This window comes from Mastigoproctus giganteus, chromosome 3, assembly GCF_048544385.1.
Source record: "Mastigoproctus giganteus isolate SK-2022 chromosome 3, ASM4854438v1, whole genome shotgun sequence".
NCBI lineage: Eukaryota > Metazoa > Arthropoda > Arachnida > Uropygi > Thelyphonidae > Mastigoproctus > Mastigoproctus giganteus.
Window position 1 is genome coordinate 220,526,370 of NC_143577.1, and position 21,696 is coordinate 220,548,065.

Here is a 21,696-nt window from a genome sequence, read left to right on the forward strand (position 1 = left end):
ACACGCTCAAATCTATCGTTCTTTGGTGGAAAGCCTATCCAAGAGAGTTGAGTGTGTCATAGTGGCCAAGGGGGAATCGACAAGCTTATGAATTAAGTTGCAGTGTTATTAATGTAAAACAGACATGTATATATGGATCCTCCTTAGGGTAATGTATGTAACTGTGTATGAGTAGGTAGTGCTGTGGTATCTTCAACGTCCTCCCCACACCAGGTGGAAAAGGCTCGGGTTCGAATCCTGTCGATGACTCGACGAACGTTTATGGGCTTTTTTCACTCCATGGCTGAGTTAATCGGTCTAAAGCGTAGAGCAAACCTTTTCCTCCAGCAAAGGTGGCAAATTGATCAGAGAACACATGAAATTAACTGGCACAATTCACATGGACCAGGTGATCCTAATATATTAGTTTAGTGAATATAACTGTGTTAGTTTCAGATGTACACGTACATTAAGTAAGAGTTGTGGATTATAAACAATACTGTCCCAATAGGTCTGAAGACTTGTCCCATCTACTTGATGTTCCCTGTAAATTAATTGTTCCTTTTGCCTTTAATATGCCGTCATTAAACACTGGGTCCCTGTTGTCTACCTTTTCAGAAGACTTAGAAATAAGAGTAAACGTTCATGTACATCAAAAAATATATCATTAAAGAAAGGATCCTTGACATGGTCAACCTGTGTTCAATTCCTTTTCCAAACTTTGCTTCTATTTGAGACTTACAATATATAAGAATGATTAATTTTATCACATAAATTGTTCTTCACAATTAAATTTTCTAATTCTAGGTTTCTAAAAAAACTAAATAATCACACCCAAAACTGTTCTTTAGTTTTTGGGAATTACACCATAATCAGTCTTAATATTTTTAAATAAAGAACATGGGAAGGATATCATCAACAAGTGACTGTTCTTCAGGTGCAGGTGAGAAAATGTTAGCCTACGTTCTTCTAATTAATATACCAACCTTAAACAGGTGCATTTCTCAATTTAACCTATATGTAAAATTGAGAAACTTGACCAGAAATTTCCGTGATATATCACGGAAGTTTGTGGTCAACATTAAGAGATGCGATTTCCTCCCATAACAGCAATCAGTTAGACAAGCCCATCTCATCATTCATTGAGAAAACAAATACTCACCATTGATAAACTTTTTCTTTGTGAAAGAACTAACGTTTCCACCAATATGATTTCTATTTCCAATAGACTAATGTAAGCCTTCGCTTCACGTGCCAGAAGACTGGTGATGTTAACACGTTCAAGCCAGAAGAAAGGTACTGGGAATGAGGCTATGTAAATGGGTTCAATGACCTCCGGTGACATTACATAACATAACCCTTTCCCAAGAAGTAAGACGGATACTCCTTCTCTTTAAATTCATCTTCGGTTATGTACCATTTGGGGTCATCCAGAACTGATGGACAGATTCGACTTTACCACAATATTTGTAATGGGCCAGACGAAAGATCCTCATGTTCAGAAATCGATTGATCAAGAAAAACATAGATTTGGTGACATTGTCCAGTTCGATTTTCTGGACACTTACTGGGATCTTTGTCTCTTGCAACTCTAGCTCTTTTCATATCACAACATAACAGATTTTTTCCAAGTTTTTCGGATCGAGACAAATTACTCAACCAGTTAAGCAAACTGAATATATCGGTCAGAACATCATCATCTGTTTTCAAGGGAAAAGTGTAGTTATAACAGTTATCGAGAAGCCATTTCAAAGATGCGTCAACTTTATAGGCCAGATTCCGGTAAGTGTCCAGAAAATGAGATCTTTCGTCTGGCCCATTACAAATACTGTGGTAAAGTCGAATCTGTCCATCAGTTCTGGATGATTCCAAGTGGACCGGACTATTCTTCTGCGAGCAAAGTGATCGGTGGCAGAAAGGACGTACGCTACTACAGATGATGGAATGCTGTTAGGTTGGCAGGTTTCGGAAATGTTAAAGTCCTGCATCAGTCCTGTCGTGAACTGATGCTGGTGGTGATTTCTGGTGATTGTGTTCAATAACTAACTGGCAGATTGAACAAAAGTCTTAAAACGCCTTAATTTCAGCACTCCGTGAACAGTCCACAAGATTTGCAGTTTCGGTAATACGCCACCAATCATTCGGTACCTGACGATCATTTCATTTCGAAGTCCATCAGATCACATCCTTTGCTCAAGTCGATCAAGCAGTTCGTATGGACTGCATGCCATGAACCTGTAGTATCACATTTTTGCTGCATGTCGGGGGATGGAGGGCCGATTGCTAAAACACGAATTTGGTTATAATATTTTGATTCGTTAGTGTATTTTAATATAGAATTTAACGGTTTAGTCATAAAAAATATCCATTTTCGTACACACCTAACAATTTTAACAACTATCTATGGATTGAACTTTAGTTTTCAAATGTTTCATTATGCAACTCACAGAAAGGTATTCAGTTACTTTTGGTAATATTCTGTATTTATTGCATAAAAGGTTGTGGTAGTTGCAGTTTGGATGAGGCTGACCAGCTCTTCCTATCCTTCGTCCATCACAGTAAACGAACGTATGAATTTGTTCGCTGCAATGAGTTTATTCCCTAAATTCTTTGCTTGGAATTTTCTCTAAGAAACTGATAGGATTTAATAAATTAATTTCTTATTGGATGAACTTTTTTTGTTTCTTTTATATTGACACACCGGTAATATTTAACCTTTTTGCTTTCGACATTTTTACTTTCGATAAAATTGGTACATTTTCAGAATATTTAAAGTTTTCGTGTTTTATGTATTCTGTGTACAACGAAAAATTAGAGAATTTTCTACAGAAGTTATTCTTTTCCAATTAACAGTACAGAATTCGAGTTATCCGAAATCCTTCGAAGTTATTTTCGCTTTTATATCTTGTTTTAATTTCACTCAAAGAAATTAACACATTTAATATTTCACTATAAGGAACAAAATTCTCACATGGATATAATAAAATAATTAGTGCAATATACACTGTGCTGCCACTTTATTAGATACAACCCTGCTGTGCACACAAATGGTTTGTCCCACAATGTTGCAAGTCACATGACCACAGTTGTGTATATAAATGCAGCAGAACAACCTTTCTAGTATCAGTTAAGCGTACAACCGGTAGCAAGAATTACGAAAAGGAGTGATCTAACGCACTTCGAACGTGGTATGGTAGTAGGTGCAAGACATGTTGGACAAAACATCTCTGAAACTGCGGTTCTCCTGAACTTTTTCCAGAACTCCTTGAAACCACAGTTTCAAGGAGTTCTGTATATCTCGATATACCCTTGAAACCACAGTTTCAAGGGTATATCGAGAATGGTACAACGAACAGAAAACATTCTCCCAACGGCACTCCTGTGGAAGAAAATCGTTTGTTGATGAGAGAGGTCAGAGGAGGATGGCTAGAATTGTGCAAGCAAACAGACGGGCCACAATGTCGCACATCACGTCAGAATACAACCTTGGTACGCAGAACAAAATATCGCAACGGACCACTATTCGCACTTTGTCGCGAATGGGCTACAACAGCCGACGGCCACATCGGGTACCTTTGTTATCAATGAAGAACAAGAGAGCACGCCTCCTGTGGGCACAGCAACACCAGCGCTGGACTATCGAGGATTGGAAAACAGTTGCTTGGTCTGACGTGTCGAAGTTCCTGGTGCATCGTGTTGATGGAAGGCTCAGAATTTGGCGAAAACAACATGAATCCATGGACCCGTCATTCTGACGACTACTGTGCAAGAGGTTGGAGGCAGTGTTATAGTGTGGGGAATGTTTTCTTGACACACGATGGGTCCATTGATACCTATAGATTCACGTATGAATGTCACATCGTACCTAAACATCGTTGCTGACCAAGTGCATCCGTTCATGTTAAGTTTAGCCTCAGTCAGATGGTTACTTCCAGCAGGATAATTCGCCGGTTCACAAAGCCCAATTTCACTATGGAACCGTTCCAGGAACATGACTATGAGTTTTCTTTGCTCGAGTGGCCTGCTCAGTTTGTGGAACTCAATCCTATTGAACATCTTTGGGATGAGCTAGAAAGGGCTGTTCGCTGCAGGTCTACACCTCCGTCGAATCTCAAGGAACTGCGTGACACAATCATGTTTGCATGGTACTCCATTCCTGCACAGCGTTTTCAGCATCTTGTTCAATCCATGCCTAGACGAATTCAGGCTGTGTTGAAGGCTAAATGTGGCTCAACACGCTACGAGGTAGGTGTACCTAATAAAGTGGCAGAACACTGTATATGTATATATATCTGATAATTAAAATAAATATGATATTTAAAATAAAAACATCAGCCAGTAGTACGGCAATAATGCAGAGCGAAACGAAACGCAAAATAATATAAAATAAACAAACAAGGAAGGGAAAGTAGAGATAACAGGACAAAAAGGTAGTCGATAATCCCCTGTAAAATTTAGTCAATTAAGTCATTAAACCCAATTAATAAAAAAGTAAATTTAAAATAATGCCAATTATAAATAATTTAGCGGAACCCCCCTCGAAGGTACCAGTTCCAAAAAACGTGAAATATCACCAAAAAAGGGTTAAAGGAACTACCAAAAAACTAAAATATCAAAATGATAGACTGACCATCATGCCCCATATCGACAGAGGACCACGAGGCCAATAATGGTCATGGAATCGCTGCATTTCAAAATTTCAAAAAATTTTACAGGGGATTATCGACTACCTTTTTGTCCTATTATCTCTACTTTCCCTTCCCTGTTTGTTTATTTTATATTATTTTGCGTTTCGTTTCGCTCTGCATTATTGCCGTACTACTGGCTGATGTTTTTATTTTAAATATCATATTTATTTTAATTATCAGATATAATGAGGCATCATGTGGAGGATGTGCATTTTCTGCCTCTAATGATAGCTACATAGCCATATTTATTTATTTTTATTACTTTTCCCTAACTTTTACCTCACATAATATATATATATATATAATATTGATAAAAACAATAGGATATAATTACGTAACTGAACGTCTAAAAAGAAAGAAAAAATATTAATATATTAAAATGGATTATGGATCCGGGGAACTACTAGTTATAGTAGAAATGCCCAGCAACCATAATGAAATATAGACAAATGTATAAGATAATGTTGGAAGTGCATAATTGTCCAGGTTGTTCTGGTATTGCACAGCATTCATGGATTTGTCGATAACGACTAATGGGCCCAAGCCAAACAAGAAAGGAGCACAATACCATGACACTGTCTCCCCCAAACTTCATTGTTGGGAGGATACAATCAGGAAGGAACTGTTCCCCTGGCATTTGTCACACCCAAGAACGGCCATCAGACTGGTAGAGTGCGAACCTCGACTCGTCTGTCCATAGGACTGTTTTCCACTACTCTACAGTCCAGGAGTCGCGCTCCTTACACCATGCAAATCAGCGTCTAGCTGTTGAGGTGATCGGTTCTGTTGAGCGTGTAATCTTGCATGTCCACTTTTGCATATGTCTGTTCGAAGCCCAGTGTGCATATTTATAGCAGGTTCTGTGACGTGTTGCGTGCATGGAAACTGTTTCCCCATCCATGGAGGGGTGTCCAGATATTAATGATAGGGCAGTGTAAATATATAATGAAAGAATCAAACCAGATTAAATTTCGCTCACGCAATTTTCTGTATAAAACCAACTACATGTGCATAACATCTTCTCTGTAGTGTGGGAAGGGAACTACAAATTCACCATTGCAAATAAATATATATTTAATAGCCATTGCCTCGAATCATTGTAGTTGAAGTGGCATGGAGAGTGTATCCAGCCTGCTTCGATTTTGTCAGCCATCTTTTGAGGTGCTAAAATTATAAGTTTGCTTCTAATTTTTTTGAAATTTTTTTTGTGAAATCTCTCGATTAACTTTCCACAAAGAGGCATTCTTCATGAAGAGTTTCGACAAATTGGTAATAGATTACTTTGGACATTTTAAAGCAGCACACAATATAATGCTGCATAAAGAATAATTAGTTGATAATTAATTGAAAAAAGCTATTTCTGAAATTGGGTGTATTCAAAATGCCTATAAATGAATCCTTCTTCAGAGGACAGTGCACGTAACTCTGTAAGTTACGAGTGTACACGTAACACTAGGAGCTAAGTCACATAAAAAAGCTAAATCTAAAGCTACCTACACTCAATACTGTTCATTTCTCAGGAACTATATCATAGCCAGTCTTAATATTTTTAAAGAAATAACATGGGAATGATATTATCAACAAAAGTCTTTTCTTCAGGTGCTGGTCAGAAAATGTTCGCTTTCGTTCCTTAGAAAGGTGGATTTCTCAATTTTACTTATCGTGGAAGTTTTTGGTCAAGATGGCTTTACGAATATCCATGATAGTAAAAATAAATAAAATAAAATAAAAATAAACACAAATTCTGTCTGCTCTGCTGAGTCCCTAGCAGTTATTTGGTACAGTTAATTAATAAGTTGGGATTAGTAGCCGAGTTGTAGAATGGATCCTTGATGCCAGTTATAACAATTGTTGGACGAACGTGTATGCTCTGTACATTATGAAGAGAAATTGATTGCGGATATTGAAGTGGGATTAACTCTGAGTTAATTCTATACTTAAATGTTGTATATTCCTGTCTTTTATCTTTTATGTAGAGTTGATCTATGAAAGTTAATGCAAGAAGAAACTTATTAATGCCTCTCTTTCCAAAGTGCATTGGATGAGAAGATTGAAATTGTTTAAGTTAAATTCTGTAATAGTGTATTTTGGGTAGGGTACGTATTTATTGTGTTGCTGTCTGGTTGACAGCTGGTTTTGTGGTTGAAATATCCCAGTCGGGATTTAGTAATATTTTGCGTTGTCCTGATGACAGCTACACTTTTCATTTATTTTTGTTTTCAATATCCATGGGTGCTGGGTACAAAGATTTCTTATTATAATGTTATTATGTTTATGGTTAGTCTACTAATGGCCTTCTTATGCTCTTCGATTTTCATTATTACTAGTTCTTCCTTTTTTTGGGAGTTACCTTTCTCTTTCAACTCCCATTTTTAGTAATACTTTCCCGTCTTTTAATTTGGGGTTCTTGGGGCGCCTTCACCTATGGTACACCACCATACCAATTGTGTCCCGGTACATTGAAAGCTTCACGAATTATACCACGTTTTCCATGTGTTATGTTAATTTTGTCGAGCAATGTAGTAGAAAATGTCGCCAAGTTTGATCCTATAATGTCAGAACACTTACGAATTATCGAAGATTCAAGCATTATTTAAGTTATAAAATACAAAATGAAATTATAAACATAATGTCTGAAGAAGTGCGTAAAAAAATACGATTCAAGAGGCGAAATATTATTCTATAATTCTTGACTGCATTAGGGATATGATTCACGAAGAACAAATGGTAATGGTATTTTGATTATTCCATTTTAATTACAAAGACAAAACGTAGAAATTCGAAAACAGTTTCTTGATTTTTTTTAGTAGTAGCAGTAGAGGCATATGTGCAAGAAACCAAGCTTATGTAATACCAAAAAGAAAAAACCAAGCTATTATATTTAGGCCTATGCCTGGAAAAATATTTCTGAATAATGTCGAGGGGAGAAGGGTTATGAGCATTTAGCATTAGCATTAGTAGAGGCATTTGATGCAAGAAAGCAAGCTTATGCAGCATCAGCCAAAAAAAAAAAAAAAAAAAAAACACTTCACCCCTCTATTCGTTCGAAATACCTGTCCAGCTGAGCCTTAAACTTATTTAGGCTATCAAGTTCCACAACAAGGGATGGAAGTCTGTTCCACCAACCAACAACTCGTTGGCTAAAGGCAAATTTCCGCACATTTGTCTTTCCTGAATTTGAATTTATGCCCTCTTAGGTGATTATTCTGAGCGAGAGGAAGAATGCCATCAGCATTCAGCATGCTCAAATCATTCAAGGCTTTATACACCTCTATCAGATCACCTCGCTGCTGCCTAGTCTCCAGACACTGTAATTCGCAAAACTTAAGCCTTTCTTCATAAGAGCACCCCTTTGTTCTATTCAATAATCTTTTTGCCCTTCTCTGTACTCGTTCCAGCAGCTCTACATCCTTCTTGAAATGAGGCCTCCAGACCTGTATACAGTACTCTAGGTGTGGCCTGACCATTGCCTTATACAATGGAATAATCACCTCCTTATCCCTGCTGGAAAAATTCCTATATATCATTGACAATACACCATGAGCTACTCTTGCAGTCCGTCTGCACTGCTCAGAGAACTTCATATTTGCATGCACAACCACCCCCAAGTCCCTTTCATTCGCTACCACTGTCAGTGTAGTACCACAGAGTTGATACGTTGCTCTGGGGTTGATGTTTCCCATATGTAGTACTTTACATTTGTCAATGTTAAACTTCATTTGCCACCTCTCAGCCCATCTGCTCAACCTTTTCAGATCCTGTTGCAGCAGCATAGTGTCAGTAGTGTCCTTGACAACCCTGCCAACTTTGTATCGTCTGCAAACTTCGACATTAAGCTTGATATACCCTCATCAATATCATTTATGAATACAGAAAACAATAATGGACCCAACACTGAGCCCTGAGGGACTCCAGTAATAACATTAGTCCACGACGAGCAGTGTCAACAGCAGCCATTTGCCACACTGCTCCAATTTGTGCAGCAGTCTTCCATGTGCAACAGTATCAAAAGCCTTTCTAAGATCCAAGTATATAATATCAAAGTTATTCCCTGCATCCAGTTCTTTTGTGACTGCATCATAGTATCCAATCAAATTGGTCAGGCAAGACCTTCCATTAACAAAACCATGCTTGTCCGAGCTATAACTGAAGTCTTGTCTAAATGATCCTGCAGTGCTTCTTTAACTAGTGCCTCCATTAATTTTCCTTGAACAGAAGTTAAACTAACAGGTCTATAATTACTTGTGTCAGCCTTTGATCCTCCTTTGTGAATTGGGGTCACATTTGCACATCTCCAGTCTGTGGGTACCTCCCCTGAGTCCAAGGAAGCTCTCATAATTATGGCTAAGGGTTTGCTTACTTCCTTTGCTGCCTCCTTTAATATAACTGGATAGATCCCATCCACCCCAGGTGCGTTTCTTCTGTTTATCTTCAAAACTTTCTCCTCCACTTTACTCTCAGTTATTACAAGATTCTCTAGCTTACTGGTAGAGTTGAATACACCTCTGGCTTTCCCCTCTCTAAATAACTCCTCATGTGTGAATGTCGATGCAAAATATTCATTTAGTTTGTTAGCTACCTGAGCAGGATCATCAACAGTTAACCCATCGATATCAAGTGGACCAATCTGATTCATCCCCTTCCTTCTAGAGTTTACATAAGTAAAGAACTCTTTGCTGTTTTTCTTTGCATCCCTTGCCAAAGATTTCTCGTACTCTGCCTTCGCCTGCCTAACCTCCTTTGTAACTTGGTTACAGATCAACTTGTATCTATCATAGGCTTCTGTGTCATCTGTAATTTTGTATGTATTCCATGCATGTTTCTTTCCTGCCATATGCCTCATCAGTTCATCTGACATCCATTTAGGCCTAAACCTTGAACAATATTTCTCAGTTGGTATGTAAAGCCTAGTAGCTTCCAAGATAAGTTCTTTGAATGCTTCCCATTTTGAATTTGCTGTTGGTAACATCATCATTTGGTCCCACAGTATAGAATTTAAATACTGTCTCAGTCCATCGTAGTCGCCTTTATGAAAGCAAAAACCCTTCCCTTTACCCTTGATGGTAGTTACCTCTTTGAGTAAATCCCACTTCAGCACACTGTGATCACTGCCACCTAGTGGTTCATTTATCTGCAGATTCTTAATGCATGAAGAATCACTGCTGATAATCAAATCAAGAGTATTCCTCCCTCTAGTTGCCTCCCGAACATGCTGATGTAGAAAACAATCATCCAATAAATCCACAAAAGCCCTGCTAGTGTGTGAGTAACCAGCCCCAAAATTCCAGTCAATATCTGGGAAATTAAAATCCCCCATTATAAGACTCTCTGATTTACTGGCCCACTCTATTTCTCTGTACAGTTTCTTATTATACTCATCAGAGTCATTAGGCCTATAGCACACTCCTACTCTCAATTTTGATCTCCCAATGCTTATGTCACACCAAACTCAGTCGACACTGCACTGTGCAGCGATGTCGACTGGCTTTACTTCCTTGGATTTTATGTATTTCTTAACTAATAGCGTAACCCCTCCTCCCTTCCTATCCCGTCTATCCTTTCTGTAGACGTTGTACTCCCCAAATTGCAGTTCTGCATCCCTTATATCTGTGTGGCACCACGTCTCTGATATCCCAACAATATCTGCCTTTGATGTTTTGAGCAATACCTCAAATTCATCAAATTTATTTACTAAACTCCTAGCATTGGTGTACACGCAAGTATACATGCACCTATTTCTATTCTTAGCTGCCCTAACACAACCCATGTGTTTACTTGTACCACAATGACTCCCAGCAGTCTCTGAAATATCCTGAATCTTGTTTTTCAGGCTTCTGCGCATTCCGATAGAAGCAGTGCAAGAATCTCTTTCACCTCTGCCAGTGGCTACTGTTAATCTATTCGTCTTTGTCTCCCCCCAAGCTAGCAGTTTTCCGACCCACCTAACACTGCCTCGATAGCATCAGCAAATATTCTTGCACCCTTTCTATTTAAGTGTATCCCATCCCTGTAGAAGCAGTCTCTCCTGTTAACAAGTACAGTCCAGGCTTAAAAAGAATTCTACCCCCTTGAGCCTTGCACAATCTTTCCAGGGCCGAATTGATCGACAAGGCTCTCATCATATACTCCCTCCTATCGTGTCTGGGCAGAATTGCAGACAGACACTTTCAAATTCAACCCTGATTCACGGCTTTTTTTCAACAGTGACCTGTACTTGTTAAGCAATTCTACCGGTCTCCTACTCTTAATATCATTAGTGCCAACGTGTACAACAGTATCACCTTTTGTGCCCTTAAAAAATGATATTCGCTCTACAACGTCCTCAACCTTTGCCCCTGGCAGACATACCCTGGTCCTGTTCCACCTATCCTTTTTACAAAGCATGTTCCCCGTTTCCCTGACAATAGGGTCACCGACAGCTACTAGTTCCTGTGGGACCAGCGCATTCTACCTTGGGGGCTGCCTCTGTGTTGCAACATGACCAAGTGCAAGCTCTGGCGTGGATGTGGGCAGCTGAGAGCTTGATGGGCCCCTCAATTTAGTTCCTTCGAGGGCATCCACCCTGTCCTTCAAGCTCTGATGTAGGCCCATAAGAACGCTGAGTTGTTGCCTGATTTCGATACACTCCTTGCATCGCGCACACACAAAGACATCCCCCCATGGCAATATCATGTCCCATACCTGAATGATCCACAAACATCATGCAAGCTGTGCATTTTAGAAGGCTGTGATTCAGAAGGCAACTGCCTCCCTCAGTTCTCCTCTGAGCCACAGCACTTCCATTAGCTTGAGCCTTTTGTTTTGCTGCTCTGGTCTGAGTCATGTTTCTTTTAATTTAAATAAAATTTCAATTTCAGTTTATAACCCTAACTTATCTCCCAACACAGTTATAACGGGATATATATTTTTTAGTGTCAAGTATTAATTATCTCCGAGTTCCCTTTATATAACTTCCGTATCAGTTAGGTATTAATTAATTATGTTACGTTTGTAATCTAAGTCGGTATATGTATTTAGTTAAAAGTACAATTTAAATGCCAACGAAGTTCAACAAGTTTAATAGATTTTACCGATCACTGAAAATATTATAACCTATACTATACTAACGCTAACTAGGTTCGATATATGACAATCGTATGACAAAGACAAAGGCGGGAAGTTACGAATGATAATCTATGGACACTTAAGTATTAATTAACTTTCAAATCTCGCTGTTTCAATTCAGAATAAACTAACGATCCTTACTAGGTCTATAAGTTACTTACAAAAAATAATTTGATGTAAAAAATATTCAATAAGCGGCTAAATATGGCTAAAAAAAAACTTCTCGTACAGCGGAGTTGCACACTTGTAACACGTGTATACTCTTACCGATACTTTTATGCAATTGCAAGGCCGAGTAAAGAATAAATACACCAAATTAATCAGAAAATCACAAAATAATGCTATACTGCTAAATTTAAATCAAAAGTTTTTAGAAAAACAATAAATAAGAAAAATCCACTTAGCGGCTTTGAACAGGTCTGGCCCCTACTAGCCTCGTCAGCAGGACTTGCTGACGAGGTTATGCTATTAGTTAAGAAACACATAAAATCCAAGGAAGTGAAGCCAGTGGACATCGCTGGACAGTGCAGTGTCGAGTCAGTTTGGTGTGACATAAGCATTGGGAGATCAAAATTGAGAGTAGGAGTGTGCTATAGGCCTAATGACTCTGATGAGTATAATAAGAAACTGTTCGGAGAAATAGAGTGGGCCAGTAAATCAGAGAGTCGTATAATGGGGGATTTTAATTTCCCAGATATTGACTGGAATTTGGAGGCTGGTTACTCACACACTAGCAAGGCTTTTGTGGATTTATTGGATGATTGTTTTCTACATCAGCATGTTCGGGAGGCAACTAGAGGGAGTAATACTCTTGATTTGATTATCAGCAGTGATTCTTCATGCATTAAGAATCTGCAGATAAATGAACCACTAGGTGGCAGTGATCACAGTGTGCTGAAGTGGGATTTACTCAAAGAGGTAACTACCATTAGGGGTAAAGGGAAGGGTTATTGCTTTCGTAAAGGGGACTACGATGGACTGAGACAGTATTTAAATTCTATACAGTGGGACCAACTGATGATGTTACCAACAGCAAATTCAAAATGGGAAGCATTCAAAGAACTTATCTTGGAAGCTACTAGGCTTTACATACCAACTGAGAAATATTGTTCAAGGTTTAGGCCAAAATGGATGTCAGATGAACTAATGAGGCATATGGCAGAGAAGAAAAATGCATGGGATACTTACAAATTAACACATGACACAGAAGCCTATGATAGATACAAGTTGATCTGTAACCAAGTTACAAAGGAGGTTAGGCAGGCGAAGGCAGATTACAAGAGATCCTTGGCAAGGGATGCGAAGAAAAACAGCAAAGAGTTCTTTACTTATGTAAACTCTAGAAGGAAGGGAACAAATCGGATTGGTCCACTTGATATCGATTGTTCAACTGTTGATGATCCTGCTCAGGTAGCTAACAAACTGAATGAATATTTTGCATCGACATTCACACACATGAGGAGTTGTGCAGCGAGTGGAATACCAGAGGTGTATTCAACGCTGGTAGTAAGCTAAATAATCTTGTAATAACTGAGAGTAAAGTGGAAGAGAATTTGCTGAGGATAAACATAAAAAAAGCACCCGGGGTGGATGGGATCTATCCGGTTATATTAACGGAGGCAGCAAAGGAAGTGAGCAAACCCTTAGCCATAATTATGGGAGCTTCTTTGGACTCAGGGGAGGTACCCATAGACTGGAGATGTGCAAATGTGTCTCTAATTCACAATGGAGGATAAAAGGCTGACGCAAGTAAATATAGACCTTTGAGCTTAACTTCTGTTCCAGGAAAATTAATGGAGGCACTGGTTAAAAAAACACTGCAGGATCATCTAGACAAGAATTCAGTTATAACTCAGACACAGCATGGTTTTTTAAGGGAAAGTCTTCCCTCACCAATTTGATTGGATACTATGATGCAGTCACAAAAGAACTGGATGCAGGATATAAATTTGATATAATATATTTGGAACTTAAAAAGACTTTTGTATCTGTTGCACATGGAAGATTGCTTCACAAATTGGAGCAGTGTGGCATTGGAGGCAAATTTTGCTGTGGATAGAGGGGTGGTTGATGGGGAGAAGACATAGTGTGGTAATCAATGGACACTGCTAATCGTAAAATAATGTTATTAGTAGAGTCCCTCAGGGTTCAGTGTTGGGTTCATTATTGTTTTCTGTATTTATAAATAATATTGATGATGGTATATCAAGCTTATTGTCCAAGTTTGCAGATGATACAAAGGTTGGCAGGATTGTCAAGGGCACTACTGACACTATGCTGCTGGAACAGTATCTGGAAAGGTTGAGCAGATGAGCTGAGAGGTGGCAAATGAAGTTTAACCTTGAGAAATGTAAAGCACTACATATGGGAAACAGCAACCGCAGAGCAACGTATCAACTCTGTGGTACTACACTGACAGTGGTAGAGAATGGAAAGGACCTGGGGTTAATTGAGCAGGCAGATATATGAAGTTCTCTGACAGTGTAGACGGGCTGCAAGAGTAGCTTATGGTGTCTTATCAATGATATACAGGAATTTTTCCAGCAGGGATAAGGAGGTGATTATTCACTTGTATAAGGCAATGGTCAGACCACACCTTGAATACTGTATACAGGTCTGGAGGCCTCATTTCAAGAATGATGTAGAGCTGCATGAACGAGTACAGAGAAGGGCAACAAGATTAGTGAATGGAACAAAGGATTGCTCTTACGAAGAAAGGCTTAAGTTTTGCAAATTACAGTGTCTGGAGATTAGGCACCTGCGAGGTGATTTGATTGAGGTGTATAAAGCCTTGAATGGTTTGAGCATGCTCAAGGCTGATGGGATTCTCCCTCTTGCTCAGAATAATCACCTGAGAGGGCATAAATTCAGATTGAGGAAAGACAGATGTAGGATGGATGTGCGGAAATTAGCCATTACCCAGTGGGTAGTTGGTTGGTAGAAGAGACTTCCATCCCTTGTTGTGGAAGGTGATAGCCTAAATAAATTTAAGGCTCAGCTGGACAGTCATTTCGATCGAACGGAGGGGTGAAGTGAAAGGGTTTTTTTTTTTTTTTTTTAGGCTGATGGTGCATAAGCTTGCTTTTTTGCATCGTATGCATCTATTGATGCTAATGCTAGTATATTAGACTGTTTATTGAAGAGGAGGAAAAGGATGGTGGATAGAAGCTCCCTCATGGGAAGAATATATAGTCCCGGCGCTCTCGAAAGATATAGCCCCGAGGGAAAGAACATTCCTCATCTAATGTTAATACAATTTAGCTTCTAGGAAGATTAATTATTGGTTAAAACGTTTAACGTACAGAAAATGTCAGGGGTGGTGCACAATAATGTCTCAATACGTCACACAGATAACGGGGTTAAAATATAGTTTGTGATATTTCTCATTCTTCCCCCTCCGCTTCTTTTCATTTAGATTTTCTTTTAAACCTAAGATATCAAAGTCGTCGTTAAAATACATGGCAAATGGCACTTTCCATTGAAACAATATCTTGATTGCTTCGTCAGTCCACTGGATGGTTGATGTGATTTCCCAAATCAGCCAATCAGGTTTAGAAACTGGAAGTGACAAAGGTGCAGAGCACCTCCGAGCCATATCTATAGGTGAATACCAGTCGTGATAACTCCTCTCCGACAACACATTAAACTCATCCCGAGGTGTAATCCAAAATGAAATCCTAAGTGTTCGGGAAGGAAATGTCTTCTGAACTGAAAATTCCAGGAGTGATTGCACTGCAAAACGAATACTTCTTCGTAGAAATGGGAATGTAGTCCCCCACTGGAAATCCCATACTTGCTCCCAATATATCAACCTTTCCTAAATGAGTTATAGATGTGTATCTTCAGTTCTGCCCTTACAACCACGTGTACCACAAATATTAAGGTGTTTTCTGAATTGCACATTCGCTTGTGCTGGATTCCCAAAGACTTCGGCATCAGGGGAAATGATTTTAATGCATTGTCAATCAAATCGGGAGTGTTCTTGAAGAGGATTGCTTAGTAGTTCCCTGCACAGACTACCAGAAAATCTTTGATGATGTAAGGTGTTTATATTAAAATTAAATTGAAAAGTGAGCAAAAGGAAAATATAATTTAATATAAAAATAATTAAGAAATGCCAATTTATAAAAACTGCTTGAAGTGTCCTTCGTTTTTATGAATACGTATATTCACTCTTTTGATCACGTTGCGAACGATGCCGCAATGGGGTTGGATTGATACACCCGTGGTTGATTTTCGATGCTCGCGTTGAGTGCTTCGTGGATTGCAAAATTTGTCCCTCGTGGGTAGTAGTAGTAGTATTTGTAGTAGTGTCTTGTGATGCAAGAAAGCAAGTGTCTGAGATTATGCACGATCAGCCAAAAAAAAAAAAAAAAAAGTGACACCATTCCCTCCAAATGCCTGTCCAGTTCCTCCTAAAATTTATTTAGCCTATCAACTTTCACAACGACAGATGGAAGTTTGTTCCAGCAATTAACTACCTACTGACTAAAGGCAAATTTCCGCACATCTATTCTACATCAGTCTTTTCTTAATTTGAATTTATGCCCCCTTAGGTTCCTAATCTGAACAAGTGGAAGGATCCCATCAGAATTCAGTGTGCTCAACCCATTCAAGGCCTTATACACCTCAATCAGATCATCGCGCAGGTGCCTAGTCTCCAACCACTGCAATTTGCAGAACTTAAGCCTCTCTTGGTAAGAGAATCCCTTCGTTCCCCTCACCAATCTTGTTGCCCTTCTCTGTACACACTCAAGCAAATCTACATCCTTCTTAAATGAGGCCTCCAGACCTGTACGCAATAGTCGAGGCGTGGCCTGATCATTACCTTATACAGAGGGACAATCACCTCCTTTTCCCTGCTAGCAAAATTCCTATATATCATTGACAAAACCCCATGACCTGCCCTGGCAGCCTGTCTGCATTGCTCAGAAAACTTCATATCTGACTGCACAATTACTCCCAGGTCTTTTTCATTTTCTGCCACCTTAAGTGTAGTACCACACAGTTGGTACCTTTCTCTGAGGTTACTTCTACCCATATGCAGTACTTTGCATTTGTCAATGTTAAACTTCAGTTGCCTCTTCTCAGCCCATCTGCCCAAATTTTTTAGATCTTGTTGCAGTACCGCACTGCCATTACTGTCATTAATAACCCTGCCAACCTTTGTATCATCTGCAAACGTCGACACTAAGCTTGATATATCTTCATCAATATCTTGATAAATATACAAAACAACAGAGGACCCTTGTAGGACTCCACTAATAACATTAGTCCAAGAAGACCAGCACCCATTAATTACCACCCTCTGTCTCCTCCCACTCAACCATCCTTTTATCCATTGTAACAACTTACCCTTAATACCATTCGGCTGCAATTTGTACAATAGTCTTCCATGCGCAACAGTGTCAAAAGCTTTCCTGAAATCCAAATATATGATATCAAAATTATTTTTTGCATCCAATTCCTTTGTAACCACATCATAATAACCTATCAAATTTGTCAGACAAGGCTTTCCCTTAACAAACCCATGCTGTTTCTGAACTATAACACTGCAGCCTTGTCTAGATGATCCTGCAATGCATCTTTAACCAGTGACTCCATTATTTTACCTGGAACAGAAGTTAAACTAACTGGTCTGTAATTACTCTTGTCACCCTTCAATCCCCTTTGTGAATTGAAGATACATTTGCACTTCACCAGTCCGCGGGGAGCTCCCCTTAGTCCAAGGATGCTCTCATAAGTAGTACAGTTGGTATAATCACCGTCCACTCCCCACCGAATGGGCAAAAACCTGAGTTAAAAAATGTTGGCAGGGTGGTTAACGACAGTAATTTGAAGTTTAACATTGACAAATGCGAGGTGCTGCATATGGGTAGCAGTAACCACAGCATAACTTATCAACTGTGTAATAGTGTAGTAGAGAATGAAACTCAGGGTATTAGAGAGAAGGTCAGGGTAGTAGAGAATGAAAATGACCGGAGGTAATTGTGCAGTCAAACATGAAATTCTCTGATCAGTGGAGGCATGCTGCCAGAACAGCTCAAGGGGTTTAATCAATCATATATATATAAACTTTGCAAGCAGAGATAAGCAGATAAGGCCATTGTTAGGCCTCATCTTGAGTTGTATACAGGTCTGCAGGTCTCACTCTAGGAAGGATGTAGATTCGCAGGAACGGGTGTAGAGAAGGAGGTAAAAGTGTTGGAACGGCCTTAAACACCTCAATCAGATCGCCCCGCGACACCTGCTGGGTGATCTGATTAATGATTAAGGCGTTTAAGGCTTTGAATGGATGGAGCAAGGTGAATGCAAATGGCCTTCTTCCTCTTGCTGTGAATAAATTTAAGTAGAACAATAGATGCGCAGAAGTTTGTCTTCAGCCAGCAGGTGGTTGATTGTTGGAACAGGCTTCCATCTGTTGTTGTGGAAGTCGATGTGTTCAGTAAACCCAAGGAAAAACTAAACAAATTCTTGGAGGGTAAGGACGGGTGAACTGTTTTTTTTTTCTTTTTGACTGATGCTATACAAATTTGAATCCTTGCGCCATTTGCGATTACTACTACTACTACCCAACGCTGATAATGCTTGGTTTTGATTTCATAAAATGCCTATGTTCACACTCTATGCAATGCCTAGATTATACACTTTGCCGGCAACAGACAATTTCGTTGTAACTTAACATTCTCCTCCAAATACGCTACCACGTTGATGATTCTATTATATGTGTATTATTATGTTATTTTAAGATGATTCGAAACTCGCTTCGGATATTCAGTACGACACAATCAGGATTCACCACGGACCATGCTTAGTTATGTCCCTCCTCCTCGTAATACGGATGGGCCCTGGGCAGGCTTTCTGGGTGATTGACTTCTTGGTGGTAAATATATCCAAATTTGTAACTACCAAACAATATATGAGAATTTGCAACTGTGTTAGCGTATTTTTCGACATAAACTCTATTTCCATCTACCATCTGTTCTCAAACACTTCAGCAAATGCACATTAGTTCCAGCATTGGTGAATTAAATGATCAGCCGATATATACAAGGTGGATAATTGAGAATTACATGTTATATAAAAACAATTTCTCAAGGTTTCATTAGTATACATATTAAATAACAATTGCAATAATGATTTTACTAAGCTGGTATTACCACAGATTTAATAAAATTAACATGCCAAATAATTTATTTATTTATGAAATATCTATAAGCAAAAAATTATTGCTTTTTTTTTTTTTTTTACTGTATTAATAGTTTCATCCAGTTATCAAAATATCTACTTAGACTGTCACACCAATCATTATACAGTGAGGTTACTATCACACGTTACTGAAAATATCTAAAATATCACTGCATGCAAATAGGTTGCATAATATCGGAACCAGATCATGTTCAATATCAATATTCTTAAATACGAACCTCAGAGATTATTGTCAGATGTTTTTGTATATTGTATTCAGCTTTCTTAGATAATATGTAAGGCGGAAATATTCGTTGATGTCTCAGCTTAATTTTACTGGAGTTTGTGATCAAGATTTCGAAATACAATTTCCTCCCATAATGTTAACCTATCGGCTATACCTTTGGGATCAGCTATGTGAGTAAATAAACAATGTCCATTGATAATCTCTTCCTTTTTGCGCTCAGCCTCTCCTATCACATATTTTTGTGATATATCTTTTCGGCCAACTTTCGCTTCTTGAGTTAAAAGACCGGTAATATAAACATCCTCCACCCAGAAGAAAGGTACCGAGAAGGAAGCATTGTAAAGAGGTTCAATAACACCTCGTGGGATTATATATACTGAACCTGAGCAATAAGGTGGATAATATACTTCGCCTTTAAATTGGTCTTTAGGTATGTACCACTTGGAATTTTTGTTTCGTATAATACCCATCCTTTTAAATTCCTTGCATAACAGATTTTTTCCCACTTTTTCAATGCCAGTGGAATTCATTAGAAAGTCTGTCAGTTTGAATGTATTAATCAGAATGTCGTCATCAGTCTTCACAACAAAAGAGTAATTAAAACAGTGATTGAGAATCCAATTGAAAGCTTCAAGAGATTTATAGGTCAGATTTCGATAACTATCCAAAAAGCTGAATTGGATGATATCTCCAAAAGTTTGCTTTTCTTGGTCAATCGATTTCTGTATGTGAGGATCGTTTGTCAAACCGACTGCAAATAGAGTGACAAAATTAAATTTATCCATCAGTTGTGGATGGCTCCAAGTGTAGCGAATTACCCTTCTGTGAACAAAGTGATCAGGAGAGGTATAAACGTAGATTATAATAGTAGGAATGCTAAGACGACGGCAGGTTTCAGAAACATTAAAGCTGGTTGCGTTGATACATCGAGTTAAATACAGTAACGGGAACACTGAACTGTCGAATTGTGTAATATTATTTTTCCAGTAAAAAACAGAAAAGATAGCAGCAAATACAAGGCAGAATAAAATCACTTTTTTGATACCACGGATCATATTCTTCGTTCTTCTGTTCTGAAATTAAAATAAAATTATTTTAATAATTTGTTTAAATACATAAACAAATATACATGTATACTCTAAATTTAAGATATATATTTGACATCCATCTTTGTGTAAATGAAAAGCAATATACAATGAAAGCTTTTTATAACGCCCGTCATTTTAAAAAGACAAAAATTACAAAAATTTTGTAATTTTTGTCTTTTTTCTAAATTTGTAATATTTTAATTTTTAAAATAATTTTCTAATTTTTTTCATCTTTTTATAATTTCATAATTTAATTTTAAAGTTTCTGCACTTTATAATGACCGTATGGTAGAACTCGTCAGAGCTCCAATAAACCTAATGCTATTTCGAAACATTTGTTTCATTTACCTTGAAAGATGAACAGATTCTCCGTCAAAGACCCCAGAACTAAGTTAGATGGTCTCAGGCGTAAATAAGAACGTTTTTTCCCCCAGGAAACTGGGGTTTTTTGTCAAGCAAAACAAGCACGTTGAACAGAGAACCTACGCGATATATGGACAAAATGCAAATGGGGTATATGAATTAAATTTCCGCGTGAACCCAATGTAACAGTATACGAACTACACGGTCTGGATGGTGCCAAAGAATTCTACTGGATTTAAGTTGTGAAAGTAATATAATTTTAAATTTTCGTATTTCTATAATTTTGTAATTTTTTCATTTCTTATAATTTTATGACGTTACAAAATATATTTCTATAATTTTGTAATTTTTGTCTTTTTTCTAAATTTGTAATATTTTAATTTTTAAAATAATTTTCTAATTTTTTTCATCTTTTTATAATTTCATAATTTAATTTTCCATTTTGTATACTTTTTTGTAATTTTGATTTGTTAATTTCTTATAATTTTTTAACTTTTTGTCATTTTTATTATTTTGTCACTTTTATTATATATTTTTTTAATTTCTATAAATCTAATATTTTGCACTCTTTTATAATTTGTAGTATTTATATAATTTTGTATTTGTTTTCATTTTCATAAGTTTGTAATTTTTAAAATTTTTTTGTAATGTAATTTTTTGATTCTGTAATATCGCAGTTTTTTCATTTTTATGCTTCTCGCTTTTTATAATTTTTTGTTCTTTTTTGTCATGTTTTATCATCCTTAAGTTTTGTCATTTTTTTTCATTCTTCATTTTTGTCATTTTTTTTTATCACTCTTAATTTTTGTCACATTTTCTATTCTAAATTTTTTAGAATTTAGATTCCTCCAATTTCAGATGCCCTCCAAGGTCTACAAACTTGATGATGATCTCAACAAATTCGAATGTCATAAAAGATATCGAAAGAAGGTGTCTACATGCAATGACATTAGTTGGCTTCTCTCTCTCTCTCTCACTTTCCTACCCTCTCTCTCTGATCAAACTACCATCAAGGGTAAATAGAAGAGATTTTTTTTTT

The 21,696-nt window shown here is 37.8% G+C and overlaps 1 protein-coding gene across 1 annotated transcript in view; it reads right to left on the reverse strand.

The window, feature by feature from the left end:
• Nucleotides 1-19,292: 19,292 nt before the first annotated feature.
• LOC150088745 (beta-1,3-galactosyltransferase 5-like) overlaps nt 19,293-21,696 on the reverse strand; it is a 33,344-nt gene continuing 30,940 nt past the window's right edge. The window contains exon 2 of the mRNA XM_090370301.1: nt 19,293-20,279. Within this exon, the coding sequence (XP_090226427.1) occupies nt 19,293-20,279 (987 nt within the window). The remainder of the gene's footprint in view (nt 20,280-21,696) is intronic.